Source organism: Cricetulus griseus (genome assembly GCF_003668045.3).
Source record: "Cricetulus griseus strain 17A/GY chromosome 1 unlocalized genomic scaffold, alternate assembly CriGri-PICRH-1.0 chr1_0, whole genome shotgun sequence".
Taxonomy (NCBI): Eukaryota; Metazoa; Chordata; class Mammalia; order Rodentia; family Cricetidae; genus Cricetulus; species Cricetulus griseus.
This window is the reverse complement of record NW_023276806.1, coordinates 173,643,526-173,663,640: the sequence shown is the minus strand read 5'-3', so window position 1 is coordinate 173,663,640 and position 20,115 is coordinate 173,643,526. Positions and strand designations below refer to the sequence as shown.

The window sequence follows — 20,115 nt, the reverse complement described above, 5'->3', positions numbered from 1 at the left end:
GACAGGGGTATTATTACTGTGAAACTGTGTCTTGACAATAAAATACTAAAATTAAAGCCTACTGATAAAACTAAACCTTGAATTTCAGGCATATGAAGTTAATATGAGTGTCCGTGGCAATTTCTCCCTCAGTTTTCTACCAGTAAACAAAAAATAATCCATATAAAAAGGTCAAAGCAGACATCAAAAAACAGCAATTAAAATTACAGCTTGCCTTTTCCGACGACCGACCCAGGAACTAGGTGAGTGAGTCTCTGCCCTTACCCAACCCCCACCCAAACCATCACTCACCCCAACCACCCCGGGCGCCTGCTTGGGGTAGACGCACACAGACAAGGAGGAGCTCCCTGAATCTAGAAACAACCCCACTCTTCCATCTCTTTCTGTCAACCGATCCACAAGGAGTGAGGAGACTACCAGGAGAGGCAAGATCATCCAGAGTTGTGGACATTGAATTCCTGGCCCCCACACACCACTGGGTCACAAGAGGAGATAGAGAGACCCCCACCTGCACCCACTAAAAGAAGATATGGGAAGAAGACAGAATAAGATTTCATTCAACAACAGAAAAAACAATATGACACCACCAGAATCTAGGGACTCCACTCCAGCAAGATCTGAAAATCCCAACACAGAGCATGAAGACGAGATGACCTCAAAAATTATCTCAGCAAGACCTTTAAAGAGGAAACAAGAAAAATCCCTTAAAGAAATAGAAGAAAAAGCAAACAAAAAAATTAAACGAAATGGAGGAAAAGACAAACCAAAAAATTCAAGAAATAAACAAATCTCTTAAACAATCTAAAGAAAACCAAGAAAAAACATCCAAACAAGTGAAAGAAGTTCCGAGAAACAGTTCAAAGCATGAAAGCTGAAATAGACACAATAAAGAAAACACAGAATGAGGCGATGCTGGAAATGGAAAGGCTGGATAAACCATCAGGAACTAAAGATGTGAATATAACCAATAGAATTCAAGAGATGGAAGAGAGAATCTCAGCTATTGAAGACTCGCTAGAGGATATACATTCATCAACCAAAGAAAACCTCAAGTCCAACAAATCCCTAACACAAAATATCCAGGAAATATGGGACACTGTAAAAAGACCAAATCTAAGAATAATACGTGTAGAAGAATGTGAAGAAACACTGCTCAAAGGTACAGAAAACATATTCAACAAAATCATAGAAGAAAACTTCCCCAACCTATGGAAGGATATGCCTATGAAAGTACAAGAAGCTTACAGGACACCAAACAGACTGGATCACAAAAAGAGGTCACCCCGACACATAATAATCAAAACACCAAATCTACAGAATAAAGAGAAAATACTAAGAGCAGCAAAGGAAAAAGGCCAAGTAACATATAAAGGCAAACCAATCAGAATCACATCCGACTTCTCAATGGAAACTCTGAAAGCCAGAAGGTCTTGGATAGATACCCTACAAGCACTAAGGGAGCATGGATGTCAACCCAGACTACTGTACCCAGCAAAACTTTCAATCACTATAGATGGAGAAAACAAGATATTCCATGACAAAAACAGATTTAAACAATACATATCCACAAATCCAGCACTACAGAAGGTTCTGGAAGGAAAACTCCAACCCAACGAACATAACTACACTCACAAAAACACTGGCAATAGATAATCTAATTTTACCGAATGCAAAAAGAAACAGGATGGCGAAATCCACACGCAATGACACCACCAACAATACATCCAAAAGAAAGAAGAACCAATGAAAAATGGACATTAATATCCCTAAATGTCAATGGTCTTAACTTACCCATAAAAAGATATAGGCTAACAGAATGGATACGAAGACAGAATCCATCCTTCTGCTGTTTACAAGAATCACACCTAACTTCAAAGACAGGCGATACCTCAGAGTAAAAGGATGGGAAAAAATTTTCCAATCAAATGGGCTCAAGAAACAAGCTGGTGTAGCAATCCTAATATCTAACAAATTAGACTTTAAACTAAAAGCAATCAAAAGAGATGAAGAAGGGCATTTCATACTCATCACAGGAAAAGTCCATCAAGATGAAGTCTCAATCCTGAACATCTATGCCCCAAATACGAAAGCACCCACATTTGTAAAAGAAACATTACTAAAGCTCAAACCACACATAAAACCATACACACTTATAGTAGGAGACTTCAATACCCCCCTTACACCACTAGACAGGACCACCAGACAGAAACTTAACAAAGAAACAAAGGATCTTACAGAAGTTATGACCCAACTGGGTTTAACAGATATCTATGGAACATTCCATCCAAACACAAAAGAATATACCTTCTCAGCGCCACATGGAACCTTCTCAAAAACTGACCACATAGTTGGCAGCAAAGCAAACCTCCACAGTTACAAAAGAATTGAAATAACCCCCTGTATCTTATCAGACCACCATGCATTAAAGCTAGAATTCAACAGCAATATGAATTGCAGAAAACCTACATTCGCGTGGAAAATGAAGAACACCCAATTGCACCATTCCTGGGTTGAGGAAGAAATAAAAAAAGAAATTAAAGATTTCCTAGAATTTAATGAGAATGTAGACACAACCCAAACTTATGGGACACTCTGAAAGCAGTGCTAATAGGGAAGTTCATAACACTAAGTGCCCACATGAAGAAACTGGAGGAAAGTCACATTAGAGAATTGACAGAACAAATGAAAGCTTTAGAGCAAAAAGAAGCAAACACACCAAGGAGGAGTAGACGCCAGGAAATAATCAACCTGAGAGCCGAAATCAACAAAGTAGAAACTAGGAAAACAGTACAAAGAATCAATGAAACAAAGAGTTGGTTCTTTGAGATAAGATAGTTGGTTCTATCAATAAGGTAGACAAACCTGTAGCCAAACTAACCAAAAGGCAGAGAGAGAGCATGCTAATTAACAAAATCAGAAATGAAAAGGGGGATATAACAACGGACACTGAGGAAATCCAGAGAATCTTCAGGTCATACTTTGAAAAGCTGTACTCTACAAAATTGGAAAATCTAAAGGAAATAGACAGCTTTCTGGATAAATATCACTTACCAAAATTAAATCAAGATCAGATAAACAGTTTAAATCGACCTATAACCCCTAATGAAATAGAAGCAGTCATCAAAAGCCTCCCAACCAAAAAAGCCCAGGGCCAGATGGCTTCACTGCAGAATTCTACCAGAAATTCAAACAAGAGCTAATTCCAGTACTCCTCAAACTGTTCTGCACAATAGAAGCAGATGGGATATTGCCAAACTCTTTCTACGAAGCTACAATCACTTTGAAACCCAATCCACACAAAGATATGAGTAAGAAAGAGAATTACAGACCGATATCCCTCATGAACATCGATGCTAAAATACTCAATAAAATATTGTAGAACCGAATCCAAGAACGTATCAGAAAAATCATCTACCATGATCAAGTAGGCTTCATCCCAGGGATGCAAGGATGGTTCAACATACGAAAATCCATCAATGTAATCCACCATATAAACAAACTGAAAAAGAAAAACCACATGATCATCTCACTAGATGCTGAAAAAGCCTTTGACAAAATCCAACATCCCTTCATGATAAAGATCTTGGAGAGAACAGGAATAACAGGAACATATCTAAACATGATAAACACAATATACACCAAACCAATAGCCAACATCAAACTAAATGGAGAGAAACTCAAAGCGTTTCCTCTAAAATAAGGAACAAGACAAGGCTGTCCACTCTCTCCATATCTCTTCAATATTGTACGTGAAGTTCTGGCTAGAGCAATAAGACAAGAAAAGGGGATCAAATGGATACAAATTGGAAAGGATGAAGTCAAACTTTCACTATTTGCAGACGACATGATAGTCTACATTAGTGACCTGAAAAACTCTACCAGGGAACTCCTACGGCTGATAAACACCTTCAGCAAGGTAGCAGGATACAAAATTAACTCAAAAAAATCAGTAGCCCTACTATATACAGATGATAAATCCAATGAGAAAGAAATCAGGGAAACATCACCTTTCACAATATCCACAAGCAACATAAAATATCTTGGGTAACACTAACCAAAAAAGTGAAAGACCTGTACAGTAAGAACTTTGAGACTTTAAAGAAAGAAATTAAAGAAGATACCAGAAAATGGAAAGATCTCCCATGCTCTTGGATAGGTAGAATCAACATAGTAAAAATGGCAATCCTGCCAAAAGCAATCTACAGATTCAATGCAATCCCCATCAAAATCCCAACACAGTTTTTCACAGACATTGAAAGAACAATACTCAACTTTATATGGAAAAATAAAAAACCCAGGATAGCCAAAACAACTCTTTACAATAAAAGATCTTCTGGAGGCATCACCATCCCCGACTTCAAGCTCTACTATAGAGCCATAGTTCTGAAACAGCTTGGTATTGGCACAAAAATAGACAGATAGACCAATGGAACCGTATTGAAAACCCTGATATTGACCCACGTACCTACAAATACCTTATTTTTGACAAAGGTGCTAAATATATACAATGGAAAAAAGATCGTATCTTCAACAAATGGTGCTGGCACAATTGGATTCGGACATGCAGAAAATTGCAGATAGATCCATACCTGTCACCATGCACAAAACTTAAGTGCAAACGGATCAAAGATCTCAGCATAAATCCAGCCACACTGAATCTTCTAGAAGAGAAAGTGGGAATTACCCTTGAACAAATTGGCACAGGAGAATGATTCCTGAACATGGTATGCACTCACTCATATGTGAATTTTAGACATAGAGCAAAGGATTACCAGCCTATAATCCTCTTCACCAAAGAAACTAGGAAATATGAAGGACTCTCAGGGATAAATGGTCCCCAGGAATGGAAGTGGCATGAACCCCTGAACTAACTGGGAGCATGAGGGTAGGGGGGAGGGAGCTGCTACAATAAGAGCAAGAGAAGAGGAGGAGAGGAGAGGAAATGGAGAGGCAGAAATATTGAGTTGAGGAAAGAATAGAGGAGAGAGAGTAGGATGAGAGATACCATATCAGAACTATAGGTTCCAGAAGAGATCTGGAACGAGGGAGATCTCCAGAGACCTACAAGGATGACACGATCTGACAATCCAGGCAATGGTGGAGAGGATAACCTAAAAGCCCTTCCCCTAAAATGAGATTGATGATTTCTCTTTATGCCATCCTAGAGCCCTCATCCAGTGGCTGATGGAAGCAGAGACAGACATCCACAGATATACACTGAGCTGAAATCGGGAATTTAGTTGAAGAGAGGGAGGAATGAAGAGCGAAGGGGTCTGTACCAGGTTGGAGAAACCCACAGGAACAGTTGGCCTGAACAAGGGAGAGCACATAGACCCCAGATGCTGTCGGGGAGGCCAGTACAAGACTGATCCAGAACCCCTGAACATGGATGTCAATAAGGAGGCCTCTGGTGGTGGATTAGTATTTTTCCCTGGTGCAAGAAGGAACTTTGGGAGCCCATCCCACATGAAGGGTTACACTCTGGCCCTGAACACATGGGGAAGGGCCCAGGACCAGCACAGGAAGATTTGGTGGACGTTGCAGAGCCCTCATTGAGGGCCCTACCCTGCCTGGGGAGTGGTGGGTGGATGGGGTGGGGGGTAGGCTGGGGGTGGGGGAGGAGGGATGGGGGTGAGGGGAGGGAGAGGGAGAAGGAACTTACATGTGAAACAAGCTTGTTCCCTAACTAGAACTAATAAATAAATAAATAAAAAATACAGCTTGCTACCCATTATTTTGAAAACTGGAAAAGTAAGACAAAATCTGGCTTTTTAGAATTCTAGAATAGTTTCTAAAGACAACTTTAGTGTTTCCCTTCAAAGTGTGTCTAACTTTATCTTCTGATTTTGGGGGTTAGCATAAAAATAACTAATTTCATCATGGCATGCTTATACACATGTACACTAAACTCTTCTTATTTGATCCCTTATTATTTATTCTTATTTAGTACCCTCCTCTAGTTGGTTCCCTTTCTTCTCCAGTCAGTCCTAACCCATGTTTTCTTATTACATGTATTTCATTGCCCTCTCTTCCCCAACTCTCCTGAGATCTCTTCCTCTACTCTCAAGATCCCTTTCTATCAATAGCTTCACAACCTATATAAAAACATGTATTTTATATATAAATGCATATTCTTTAAAATAAAATATGGTATCTGTCTGAATCTGAATGATTTCATTTAGCATTATGGTTTTCATATGGGAATGTCATGACTTCATTTTTCTTTCTGGCTGCATAACATTCCATTTTGTTTATATGACACATTCTCCCCCCCCCCCATAACCCTAGAGGGTTTCTTGTAGCCCTGACTGGCCTTGACTTCAGATATCCACCTGCCAAGTGCTGGGATTAAAAATGTGTGCCACCACACCTAGCATATATCTGGCCTCTTTATCTATAATTCTACCTCATCACAGGGGAACAGAGAACAAAAATAAGAAAGTAAACTAAAGCAAGACTTTTCACTGGCAAGGTAAATCCTGCACCCTGTGCAAAGGCTCAAACAGGAAACTTAGTGTCCACTATGAGTGTTTTATTCCCTGTAATCAGATCCTCAGTTAGTGAACCAACAGCTTTTATTTGCATAAATACCACAGGCAATCCAGAAAGCAATTTAGCATTTAAGTCACCCTGTTAAACAGCACTTAGAAATGTCATTTTTTTCCTAGGACTATAACAGTCAATGCTTTTGTCCCGTTCCAGTCCTTTTCAAAGCTGGCCTAATTTTAGGCTGTCAATTGGTAGTTTACCAAATTACTTCACCTTTATGTCTGTTTCCACGGTTAAAGATAAACTGACTGCAAGATATCTAGAATTTAGCTGGCAAATTCTCCTTGACTGAAGTCTCTGTTTTAAATTTATTCATCAGAGAATTTTAAAAATTTAATACTAGTTTTCTGGTATCTCACAGAATTTTTTTCCCCCTCAAACAGATAACTGTAAGTTTTACCTATTGAGCCAGACGTTGGTTGGTGGCACATGCCTTTAATCCCGGCACTTGGGAGGCAGAGGAAGGCGGATCTCTGTGAGTTCAAGGCCAGCCTGGTCTACAGAGCCAGTGCCAGGACAGGCTCCAAAGCAACAGAGAAACCCTGTCTGGAAAAAAAAAAAAAAAAAAAAAAAAAAAGTTCAACTATTCAAGTCATACCATTTCTTAATTCTTCTCCTTTTCCTTGGGGGGGAGGGAATCTGTATTCATTAAATAAGTTCAATTCTGTTTTCTTTATTTGAGTCTGTATTTATTAAATAGCTACAACTTTATTCAAATTAGACCATTTCTTGGATAGTCTCACTCCAGAGAAAGCAACTACCTTGTTAGGCAATGGCTGTTGTCCAACGAATACCTTTTGTTTTGGGTTTTTTTTTTTTCTCAACAGGTCAGGTTTTCTCTGTGTAGCCCTGGCTGACCTGGAACTCACTCTGTAGACCAGGCTAGCCTTGAATTCAGAAAACCACTTGCCTCTGCTTCCCAGTGCTAGGATTAAAGGTGCCGCCCACCACCACTGCCCTGCTGAGTAACCCCCCCCTTCTCCTCTCCTCCTGTTCCCCCCACTTCCCATCTGCTCCTCAGAGGGTAAGGCCTCCCCTAGGAAGTCTACTAAGTCTGTTCCATCATCATCTCATTGAGGCAGGACCAAGGTATCTCTCCACCCCACACACCCCTGTGTCTAGGCTGAGCAAGGCATCTCTCCGTATAGAATGGAGTTTTTTTTTCCCAGACAGGCTTTCTCTGTTGCTTTGGAGCCTGTCCTGGCACTGGCTCTGTAGACCAGGCTGGCCACTAAGTCAGTTTGTGCATTAGAGTTAGATCTTGGACCCACTGCCCATATAGTCCCAGTCACACCACTGTCACCTATATTAAGGGAGTCTAGTTTGGTCTTACGCAGGTTCCCCATTTGTCAGACTGGAGTCACTGATCTCTCACTAGCTTGGGTCAGCTGATTCTGTGGGTTTCCCCATCATGGTCTTGACTCCTTTGTTCATAGTATCACTCCACCCTCATTTCAATTGTACTCCTGGAGCTTGGCCCATTGGTTAATTGTAGATTTCTGCATCTGTGTCCATCTGTTACTGGATGAGGGTTCTAGCTTCTCTGGGTTATGGATTGTAGGCTGGGTATCTTTTGCTTTATGTCTGGTATCCACTTATGAGGGAGATGCCCCTCAACTTAAAAATGGATAAAGAAAATGTGGTATATTTACACAATGGAGTACTACTCAGCAGTAAGAAACAGTGACATCCTAAAATTTGCAGGCAAATGGACAGAACTAGAAAAAAACATCCTGAGTGAGGAACCCAAAACCAGAAAGACAAATACAGGGTGAGTACTTCTTTTTAATAAAGTAACTATCACCTAAAAAACCATGAGCGTATGATTATAGCATATCAAAAAGTTATATACTACAAAGGAAGGAATTCCTAGTTCTTAGACACTAAGACTTTATCTAAATAATCAGATAAATTCCTTAAAAGCATAAGACAAACAGTAAAGCAGGGCTTATGGCACATACTCACATCTGTCCTCCTAGCACTTAGGGATAGATGCACCACGTCTTCTAGTATGAGGCCATCCTAGATGACAACAAGGTTCTAGGCGAGACTGGGCTGAGGCCATCTTGAAAACAATACTGCTGTAAATCTTTAATACTTCACAGTATAGATGAATCTGAACATGATGCCTTAAAGGACTTAAAAGAAAAATTTACATCTTTTATTAATATTTTCTCCTAACCCAGGATCTGCAGACTGAGGAGTAAAACATATGCCCGACTCTGGAAATGCTCCCAAAAGGCTACTACTGCTGGGGAATATAGCTCAGGGTTTGTTTTTTTGTTTTTTTTCCCCCACTTTCTTTACCCATGAGCGTTGCTATGTGCATCAAGTGCAGGAACTACTAGTTCAAAAAGAAAAGGTCTGTAATTCATGTTGACAAAAATCTCTAGAGTGGATCTGTTAAAAGGCAAGAAAATCAATTTCCTAATCTTTCAATCTTTCCATTTTTTATCTGTAAAGTACACATACCCGGAGTAACATTTTGTTGTTGTTTGGACTTGGGGGTTTGTTTGGTTTTGTTAATGATGTTATTTTTTTTAAAGGCCAGGTCACATTAGGCAGCCCACACAAGTCTTGACCTTCATAGCCTGGGATGGCCTGGAATTTGGAGGAGTCTTCTTGTCTCAGCCTGCAGTGTGTTGAGACTATAGGCATGTGCTACCATAATGAGCTAGAAAGGGTAACTCCCAGTGCACATCTCCGCTCTAAGTTTGACTCTTTAGTGAAAAGAATCTAGCATAAGGTACTCTCAAAAAGGAGTGTGCTCACCTCAGGCACACAGCAGGAGGAAGGAAAGGAAGAGTGTGGCCAACAAAACCAATCCATGGAGCCCAGCTCCTTGTCACAAAACAGTGGCAACAGAATACACAACAGCCAGGACTTAACTCACAATCAAACAAACAATGTAGCCAGGTGTTCCTGCATGCACAACTTCACTGCAGCCTTGGTTCTGAACACACATGCAATATGCTGTTTATGTTGTCCTGCTGCTCACAACTATTTGTTATGAACTACAGTGTTTTCACTAAACAAGCAGTTTTCTGCTCTTTATGGAAACACAATGCTCTAATTTCTGAAAACAAAAGCTTCTGACATTTTCCTATCATCATCTCTCAGTACGTATTAAATTAGTGTATCTTTGGATTGGGCTGAGTTAGAATGTTTGATTTTAAAAATGATTGAGGCCTGGCAGTGGTGGCACATGCCTTTTATCCCAGCATTTGGGAGGCAGAGGCAGGCAGATCTCTGTGAGTTCGAGACCAGCCTGGTCTACAAGAGCTAGTTCCAGGACAGGCTCCAAAGCCACAGAGAAACCCTGTCTCAAAAAACCAAAATAAATAAATAAATAAATAAAATAAAAAAAATAAAAATGATTGAGTTGCTGACTTGAGTTCCATTTTAAAAAGTTAAATGGTGGCTGGGACAATAGCTCAGTCATTAAAGTACTTGCCTTGGAAACAATGAGGACCTGCACTGGATCCTCAGAAACCACACTAAAAAACAGGCATGGTAGTACACCCTTTAAGATGTCTAAGGCCCATGGGGGGAGGGGTGGATGGGGAGGGCGAAGATGGGAAGGGGGGCTGGGAGGAGAAGAGGGAGGGGAAACTTCGGCCAGTATGTAAAATAAATGAAAAAAATGTGAATTAAATAAATAAAACAGTTCCAGCGCAGCCTCCAAAGCCACAGAGAAACCCTGTTTCGAAAAACCAATAAGAAAGAAAAGAAAAGAAAAGAGAAAGGAAAGGAAAGGAAAGGAAAGGAAAGGAAAGGAAAGGAAAGGAAAGGAAAGGAAAGGAAAAGAAAGGAAAGGAAAGGAAAGTAGAGAAAAGAAATCTGTCTAAGTCTGGCCAGTCACCCCACCACATCTAGGCTTCCTGTCAAAACAAACACACACGCACGCACGCACGCACGCACGCACGCACGCATGTACGCACGCACGCACGCACGCACGCACGCACATTCTTAAATGAATTTTGCTTGAGATTAATACAAAATGGTACAACAGCAGTAAAGGCCCAATAAGGGAAAACTTCTGGTCAAGGCGAAGAAATCTTTAACCTTGCAGTTGAGCAGATCAGGGACCTGCATAAGGGATCACCCCTCAAGGAAGGTGGGTTCCCAGAGCAACACTACAGAGGGAGGAGGTACAATCAGTGCTTTACTGGGATGGTGTACTTGGGCCTTCTCAGAATACCACCCACTAGTGCAGCCTCTACAAGCAGCCATGAGGTCCACCCTGTTAAGCATTATTTTACATGTACTTCTTATGGCAATAAACAGAGAGAGAGAGGTGGTCTCTGGGAGAAATGGTACATGCAAGTACCGCTGGTAATTTCATGATCACTACCACCATCACCACCAAAACTGCTGTCAAAGTCAGTGTACACACACAGATACACACACGAACGCACACATACACAAACCAGACCCTTACAATAGAAGTTACCTTTAAGAACTCTCAATTAAACAGTGAATTACATGAAGTCTTTTTGGGGATCAGCAAGGTGGCCCTATGGTCCATGACCTGGATTCCTTCTCCAAGGAAGGAAAGCACAGACTCCCAGAGACTGTCCTCTGATGCCACACTAGGGTACATACCTTACCCCACAAAAATACAAAGAAATAAACAGAATGGGTTCTCAGGGTATGCTGCCACATCCACCATCTTTAAAAATGCTCTCCAGAATGAGACAGCAGATCTGAACTTGGGTTGATCACAGTTGTGATTGTGCTCAGCATTTCAGCCCACATCTACAGTGCACTAGGAACCAGACATCTCAAAGTCAACTGACTGATCTTATGTTTTCCTCATAAATAAAGCTAAAACCCAAATTATTTAGGCTAGGGATACCTAAATTGGTGCACGTGGATAAAAATCAAGAACTTGGACAAAAATAGACAAAAAAAAAAAAAAAACCTAAGTGAAAAGGCAAATATTATAGCAATTAGGTAAACTAAACTATTTCTGATAACACAAGTCATATTTTTGGACAGTCATGACCAGTAACTAAAACAGACAAAGTTGAGGTTTTAAAATGACATTTAATCATGACTTTGCTGTGTAACCGTTATGGAGCAAACAACAACTCAATGCCCACTCTTCTAATATTGGGTATTAGAAGCCTGATATTTTAGTGTTCTCATTCACAAGGAACGATCATTTTTAGCTTCATGAGAATCTTAAGCCATCCAACAAGACCCCAGCAATTCAGGGAGAGCAATTTCCCTGACTATACTGATCAGTATGAAGAATTACTCATGACAACAGGAGAGGCGAGTATTAAGAAATAAAAGGAGCTTGGGATAAAGATATTCTTTATTAGAAAAACACCAGTCAAACGCAAGCCAGAGTGTGTCAGGAGCAGCAAGGCAGGGAGGCCAGAGAGAAAAGGGCTCCCATGTACTTTGCTGTCCCTTAAGAACCCCTCACACATCATCCTGACCTCATCTTGACCACGCCCATCAGGTCAGGCACACCTGTAGCCAGCCTCTAACAGACATGTTACTGTCCCTACAGACAAGCTTTGTAGAAGAGGCAGCATGTCTGGCACTATGCTACCACCAGTTCATCTATAAATACAAAAGACGGCATTGCAATCCCTTTATATGCAGAAAGAGCACATTTCAGACAAGTTATGCAAGCTAACCCAAACCATGCAGACATTTCAGAGGCTGTTCTACAGAGGCTGTAACTACTACTTCCTTGTCAAAAGAAGCAAAAGACTCTTTGTATACTAGCTTGGGTTACTGAGCATCTGGACTGGGACCTGTTGCCTTAGCCACATTCCCAACTCTCTGCCAATGGAAGGGTCATGCATAACACAGACACGGTTGGTCATTAGAGAAACTGCTGAGTAGTGCAAGATACTTCAATTCCTTTTTACATACCACCAGAAGCTAACAGTTTTAAGTCTGATAGCTCAGCAGGGTGGTGGCACACGCCTTTAATCCCAGCACTCAGGAGGCAGAGGCAGGCGGATCTGTAAATCACCCTAATCTACATAGCAAGTTCCATGCCAGTCATGGGTGCACAGTAAGGTATCCTAATAAACAATAATATAAAATTTAAAAATTAACTTACTCTTTTAGACAAAGTGGAGATCAAAAGTAGGATACTTTTGGAGTCAATTCTACAGACTACAGGCCTGAAAAATGCCATTTCTCTTTACTATTCAAATCAGCTGCTCTTAATTTGTTAGCAAATTCCTATGGGAACAAGGTCACTATAAAAAGCTTGTGACAGCAGAATTTTATCCAAAAAAGTCCAAAGATGAGACATCCTCCATTTCATTTACTTAGCTTACATATGTAAATCACTTTGAAGCACTTGGTACATGTGTGTTTTACTATTATTACTGCTGCTGGTTTTCTTCATAAGAAATGGAAGCCTTTCCCTAGAAAGCTTCTGTACTAAAATATTATTTATGATTTAGTAAAGCCTGACTGAGGAATCAGAAAGCAAAGCCAGACACAAGCCATAAAAGCCAGGCACACACCTTTAAACCCAGCAGCCAGAAGCTAGGAGGTGGTGGTACACACCTTTACTCTTAGAGCTCAGAGTTAAGAGACAGACAGATCTCTGTGACTCAAGGCCACCCAGATCAGTCTAAAAAAGAATTATAGCTCAAACCTTTAATCCCAGTAGGGAAGTATATAAGACAAAAGCAAGGTCTCAGAGAGGCATTCATTCTCCAGCCACACTGAGAAGAGGCAGCAGTCTGAGGCTTGGTGAAGAGCTCATGCATAGATCAGCCATTTCAGCCTGAGCTAGAGGTGAGAGCTTGTGGCCAGCTGCTTTGCTTCCCTAATCTTCAGCTTGAACCCAGTATCTGTCTCTGGGTCATTTATTTTTCCATGTTACAGGCTTCCTTCATGTTTTATTAGCCAAAATTGATACACGTTGCTGTTTTAATTTTGACTCAATGGCTGCTCCTTAATCTATTGCTATTTCAGCCAGCAGTTCTCAAATTGTTTCTCTGGCAGTGGCACGGTCACTCAGGCCTCAACCTGGTGGGAATTCTGTTCCCACAGGCAATGGCTCTGCCACTGCCACTAAAGTTAGCTTTAACTAAATAGCATTCTATTTCTAACTAAAACTGGAGATTCAAAGGCTGGGGTGAAAACCTGCTAGCTAGCCCTCTCCTTGCTGGTATCTCCCAAAGAGAGCATCCTTCCTCTCCCACCAAATAAAATTTCTGCCACTCCAAATCCCTCCCTACCACTTCCTGTGTCTCTCCATCTCTTCCAGATGCCCTCTGATGCTCTTTCTGTCAAGTGTTGCTAACAAAGCCTCCTGATCTAAGGTTAATTGTATTTAATTAATGGGAATGCAAACTCGGGGTTCACAGTGTGAGGGCATATCCCCTAACACATATGCCCTGATCTAAAGCAATCTTTGGCAGGGAAATCGAATGCCATCAATCAGTTTAAAGTAACTGAGGTTTGTCTCCTCCTGGACTTTAGTTACCCTTCCTCTTGTTGTCAAGGGACTATGGACATGAAATTATCTACAGCTGAAGCTCTTCCAGTAGTGAGAAAAGTTGTGAGTTGAAAACCCAATGTATCCAAGTCCTACATATACCCTTTCTTCCCAGAGGAAAAAAAGAGTCCAGAGGGGCCTCCAGGTTGGCCCCCATAACACACTTATGTTCTGTGTGGTAAAGAAACACTCACTCTAGAGAAGCTGAGCAGGAAAAGGAAGCAGGCACACACATCTGGTGGTGCTCTGGAGTTGGGATTCAGTCAACACTGAGGTAAGCCTAACTCTGCATGTTTTAGCTTTTACACCAATACAATTTCCCCCTCTTAAAATAGTTTGTGTTGTATTCATTTTGCAAAAAAGAATCTTAACTGACACAAGAAAGATCATATAAATAACAGCAATAGTTTGGGGAAAGAGACTTAATATTAATCATCTGTATGTGTGACACTGTGCAAGTTACCATTCGGAATCGCCCTGTACTTGTACTTCCATAGGCACCCATTCACATGCAAGGCATATTCACATATCTTGACTTAACTAACAAAGTAGAGGGTTTAAAGTTCCCAACTGTTTATAATTAACACCAGTTATCAATCAGGTGCATGTAACTTAGGACAGTTATTTGTTAATAAATGAATCCCACTCTTGACTAACATTAGAAGCCATAGACCATTCATCTGTGGGACTAGAGAGATAACTTAGCAGTTAAAAGTGTACACTGAACTTGTAGAAGAACCCAAGTTGGGTTCCCAGCACACACATCAAGTAACTCTAAATTACATACATGGGGTCCAATGACCACTTCAGGCCTTCATGGACACCACATGTGCAATACATACACGGACAAGAGCATGCACATGTAAAAACAAAGACATATATGAATACATAAAAATAAACCTTTAAGAAAAAAAACACAAAATTTCAAGCATGTTTTATTGTTGGCCACTGTTCTTCTCAGGTCTTTAGTTCCCCAATATTACCTGTTTATAATGCTAGTTAGTAGTGTTTTTCTTTGCTATTAATTTAGGGGGTATTTGTTCATCAACCTTCTTTTATACATTTATCTCCTGAAAACAACTTTATTTTCTCTAACTTGACCTGTATATTCATAGAACTTTATTGTCTTAGTTAGGGTCTCTATTGCTGTGAAGAGACACCACAAATGTGACAAGTCTTCTAAAGGAAACCATTTACTTGGGGCTGGCTTATAGTTCAGAGGTTCAGTCCATTATCGTCATAGTGGGAAGCATGGTGGCATGAAGGCAGACATGGCGCTGGAGGAGGAGCTGGGAATTTGAAGAGACAGTGAGCCACTAGGCAGGCTTAAGCTTCTCAGACATCAAAGTCTACTCCCAGTAATATATTTACTCCAACAAGCCACACCCACTCAACAAGGTCACATCGCCAGGAGTGTCATTCCCTCTGAGCCTACAGGGGTCATTTTCTCTGAAACTACCACTTATTACCATTAGGTCTTTTAAAAGTAATACTCAGTATGTCAATTAATTTTGGCTTGATATTTAAGATTCCTTCCCAAAGATAAGTCTCTCACTTCAGAAATAGAAGTATAAATACGAAAGTATTTTTATAACATTCAATTGTATATTATTAACCCGAAACTGAAACTGTCTGGCTTCTCTCCTGTTGTCATTGGTGTGGTTTAAGCTGTTCCTACAAGATAACTAAAAACTATTTTTAACAATAAGAACTTTCAAATTGTTCATGATTATAATGACTATATGACATTAAATGAAGGTTAAAACCAGATTGTAAAGAATTTTAAAATACCAGAGTAAACCATGCATAAAGACCCCTCACATAGGTTTCTGTAAACATTTATAATAGTTTAAAATATCTTGTTTAATTTCCTTCTGGAAATTTCACATCTGATACTAGAGTTCAAGTTCAAAACAATTCATGAGCTGAGTAACAGCCTTTGTAGTTAATTAATCTGCAGTACTCAAACAAAAACATGCAAGTGGCACCATTTTCCATGAGGGAAGAGTGCCTCTAAGATGAGTGTACAACCAAGCATCCAAGGAAGTGAGGCAACCATGCTGATACCAATGTAAGTATCCTACTTACTGTCAGAAAAGCAAACTGTTAAAATACTAAATGTCTAAGTTATATAATCCAGTACACATAAAGCAGAATTCCAAATCAAATGTGCTACTTCAAATGTATAAATACTACATACATTTTTCCAATGTATTCTTAGCTTTATTCACCATTTCAGAGGGACTTACGATTGAAAATATGCTGAGAATCATTATCTGGTCAATCTAAAAAAGTGCTAACTGGAGCTCAAAGAAGTAATTGTCTATGTTCAAATCATCACAAGCATCAAGTTCTTGAGGTTTCTGAAGTACTACAGCACTTTTAATAGGCTTTCATTTCAAAAGCAAATCTGTCTGAACAAAGACCTGTGAGGGGAACTCTCAAGCTATACTCTACCCACACAACACTAGAAACACTAGAAAGCATCCTGCAGGACTACACACACAATTCTAGGAAAGTCATTCCCCAAGGAAGCAAAAAAAAAAAAAAAAAAAAAAAGAAAGAAAAGAAAAACAAAACATAAATGTGAAAAACCACAACAAAAACTGTTACAGCTTCATCTGAGGCTTCAAAACAGAATTTAAAAAACCAAGCCAAAAAATAAGTCATACACACTGGAAATATTATTATAGTCTATTATAGGGCACAATTACAACTCCCTCCCTACACACACACACACACACACAATCATGTAAATAATGAACACGTTTAATCAGAACTTTTAGTCATTAGCCAACAGTAAACTACTGAGGGAGAGCTTATTTTAATACAAAACAAAAAACCCCATTTATCATAGTCATAAATTAACAAGTAACACTGCAATAAAATGACTAAGAAAAGACAAGGTGGACAGTATTATTTAACAGGCACTACTGCATCATGTGCTATGTGATGCCATCCGTGCTATGTGATGCCATCCAGCACAGTCTATGGATCAACTCCAGAAGGTTTTGCAAAGTAAATGTCTTACGAGAAGGCAAGCAAAGCCACACCAACTACCGACGCTGTCTTATGTCTACTTTTATGCAATAATGACCTAGCAGAGTAACTGTCATAAAAACTTTACAGACTTCAAAAGCTAAAATATTTGTTACCTAGCCCTTTATATAATCCTAATTTAGAGTGCTATGTGGTGTTGCTTATTTACATGCTACCCACAAGAGGCAATATCCTCCAAAAATAATTATGAAAACTAAAATCGCATAAACGGCACTTGCAATCCCTCCTGAAACCCCGATCATGATTAAGGAATGGCACACTTTGGTTTCAAAGCCAGTGAGCTATAAAAGTATTAAAAATGACTGCCTCCAGGGAACAGAACTGAGCAACTCAGTAAACAGGGACAAGGTACTAGAGGACTAGGGGCTCCGTTTTACTTATTTTTTGTAATAAGCCTTAAAGCAATAATCTCTAAAAGTGTACATGTGTTCTTCTTTAAGAACACTAAATTTAAGCCAGGTGGTGGTGGTGCATGCCTTTAATGTCAGCACTCAGGAGGCAGAGGCAGGCGGATCTCTGTGAGTTCGAGACCAGCCTGGTCTACAAGAGCTAGTTCCAGGGCAGCCTCCAAAGCCACCAAAACAAAAAGGAGGAGGAGGAGGAGGTGGAGGAGGTGGAGGAGGAGGAGGAGGAGGAAAACTAAATTTAAAAGTCAATTTGTTCTGGCATTCCCACATGGAAAACCTGTAATTAAATTTGCTAGTATAATTTGTGACAACTGTGCTAGAGAATGTTTAAGTTGTCCATGTCTACACATCTAAACGAATTATCATCAGACAAGAGCAATCTGTTCTATGTATGGGAGGATGCCAAAAAAGTTCATTCAGACAAGTATGTTCCATAAACAAACCTCAGTGAAATTTGAAAGGCTCCACATAAAAATCCACCTAGAGAAAATGTTTAGAAAATATTACTTCAATAAGTACAACTTAGAAAACCTAAAAAAAAAAAAAAAAAAAAACTATAAATATTTGTGTTTGCTGTGTCACCGTGGCAGACTGGAACTTGCTCTGTAGACCTGGCTGGCAGTGCACTCAACGAGATCCACCTGCCTCTGCTTCCCAAGTGCTGATCAAAGGTGTGAGCCACCACGACTGACTCAATATTTAGTACATCTTAAAGTACCCATGTCTTATGTGTGTGTGAATATGCATATGTGGATTTATTGAATTTTTTTATTTCTAGTTTCTTTGAGAATTTTACATTTAAAGTGATTAGAACTTTAAAAGTAAGGCGAAAGCAAAGCAGATCCAGGAGTGAACCAATTTTTATGTCAACGTCAATACCTCCAATTAAGAACACTGTACAGAAAACATGACATTATAAATCTGTATATCTGTGATAGATTTTACCAAGAAACAAATAACACACCCAAACAGACTATATTCTCAGATTTGACTCTTAAAAATGATTTATCACATCATCAATTTAGAAGATAAGTTGCCTGGTTTCCATTACATAGAAAAAGGTTGAAAATTTGCCTTATAAGTACAAAGCCATGGGTTCAATAATGGGTATTCCCAGGAACCAAAAGAAATGTTTGAATGTGTAACAACAAATATAATTCACCACAAACACCAAAAACAAAAAAGGAAAAAAGGCTGTGAGACTTTTTGCAAAAGCTAAGTTATGACAATCTAATGATTATTATAAAATAACAACAAAACTTGGAATATTTTTGTATAATTCTACTTATACATATAATCCGGAGAAGTGACACAGATCCTAACTGGCAGTGATTAATCTAGCTACTTTGAAATCTTAAAGTAAAAATTAGAGGACACTGTTTTAGGCCCTATTTTTCTAATTTACTTAAGGAAAATGAAAATCACAATAACACAATCTTCCTCTTCCACTTAAAATCCCCCAAACCTACTTAGTCTTTACTTTAGGTCATATCCGGTTAGACTGACAGTATGAAATACACACCGATTTGTAGGATTCAAATGCTTAAAAGAGAAGAAAAGCTTTGACCATCAACTCACCTTCTTTTGATACCAGACTATAGCATCTGTAACTCTGGACGCCATTTATTCCACTGAGATTACACATTCGTCATTTTAAGCTGTACAGAGAGAAAACATGCAAAGGACTTTATTTCCACTGTGCAGGAATCCAACAACATGCACACACAGCACCCTGGTTATTTGCAAAGTGAGGCTGTCTGATTGTACTTAGATAACGCCCTTCCTCACTCCTGTTTTAGCAGCAAGTTCTCTCAAGTAACTGAAACCAGTTGTCATAATAAAAAAGTTCCTTTGGGATGAATATAGTAATTACATATTCTTAGAAAATGAACTGTTACATAAGACAAAATGAATCTTTTAAATAAATTTCAAGAATATTGCCGACTATATACTGGAAATTTAATCCTTATAACTAGTATAATAATAGAAACCAATTCACTCACAAAGTAACAGGTCAGTTTTTCCCTACCTCCTATCAAGGAGCTGGTATCAAGTACTGTTGCTAACACATGGCTTGGGAGAAATGACTGAATACTGAATCATAGATTTTTATAATGAACAAAATCAAGAAGACAAGCACATTAAATGTTAAGACAATATTAGGGTTAATTACACAGAAATAATACACATTAAGAACATGTCAGATATCACAGTTTGTAGATACTGAGAAATTTACCTTTTTGTTTTGTTTTGTTTTGTTTGTTTTTTCAAGACAGGGTTTCTCTGTGTAGCCCTGGCTGTCCTGAAACTCATTCTGTAGACCAGGATGTCTTCAAAATCACAGAGAACAACCAGTGCTGGGATTAAAGGCATATGCCACCACCGCCCAGCTTTTTTTTTTTTTTTTTTTTAAACCCATCTTTCTTTCTTATATTCATGGAAGCAGACAGTTTCATGGCCCCACAATGATTTTCAGACTGACAGCAGTTAACACCAACATACTTTGCTGGTCATAAGACACCGCCACTGAAGACGCCACCACTGATTTGTATTAAGGAAACCAGACTCTGGGCAGCACACTCATTACAAACTAGCATTCCCAAAGACCACCAG

General features: G+C 39.5%; 1 protein-coding gene across 7 annotated transcripts in view; it reads right to left on the bottom strand.

Annotated features, from left to right (window-relative positions):
* Phtf2 (putative homeodomain transcription factor 2) overlaps positions 1 to 20,115 on the bottom strand; it is a 114,189-nt gene that overhangs the window by 63,990 nt on the left and 30,084 nt on the right. For all 7 annotated transcript variants that reach the window (XR_004771609.1, XR_004771610.1, XR_004771611.1 and 4 more), the window contains exon 2: positions 19,081 to 19,160. Coding sequence is in view for 3 of the 7 variants with exons in the window: in XM_027393456.2 (XP_027249257.1) it covers positions 19,081 to 19,125 (45 nt within the window). In the remaining 4 variants the exon portion in view is untranslated. The remainder of the gene's footprint in view (positions 1 to 19,080; positions 19,161 to 20,115) is intronic.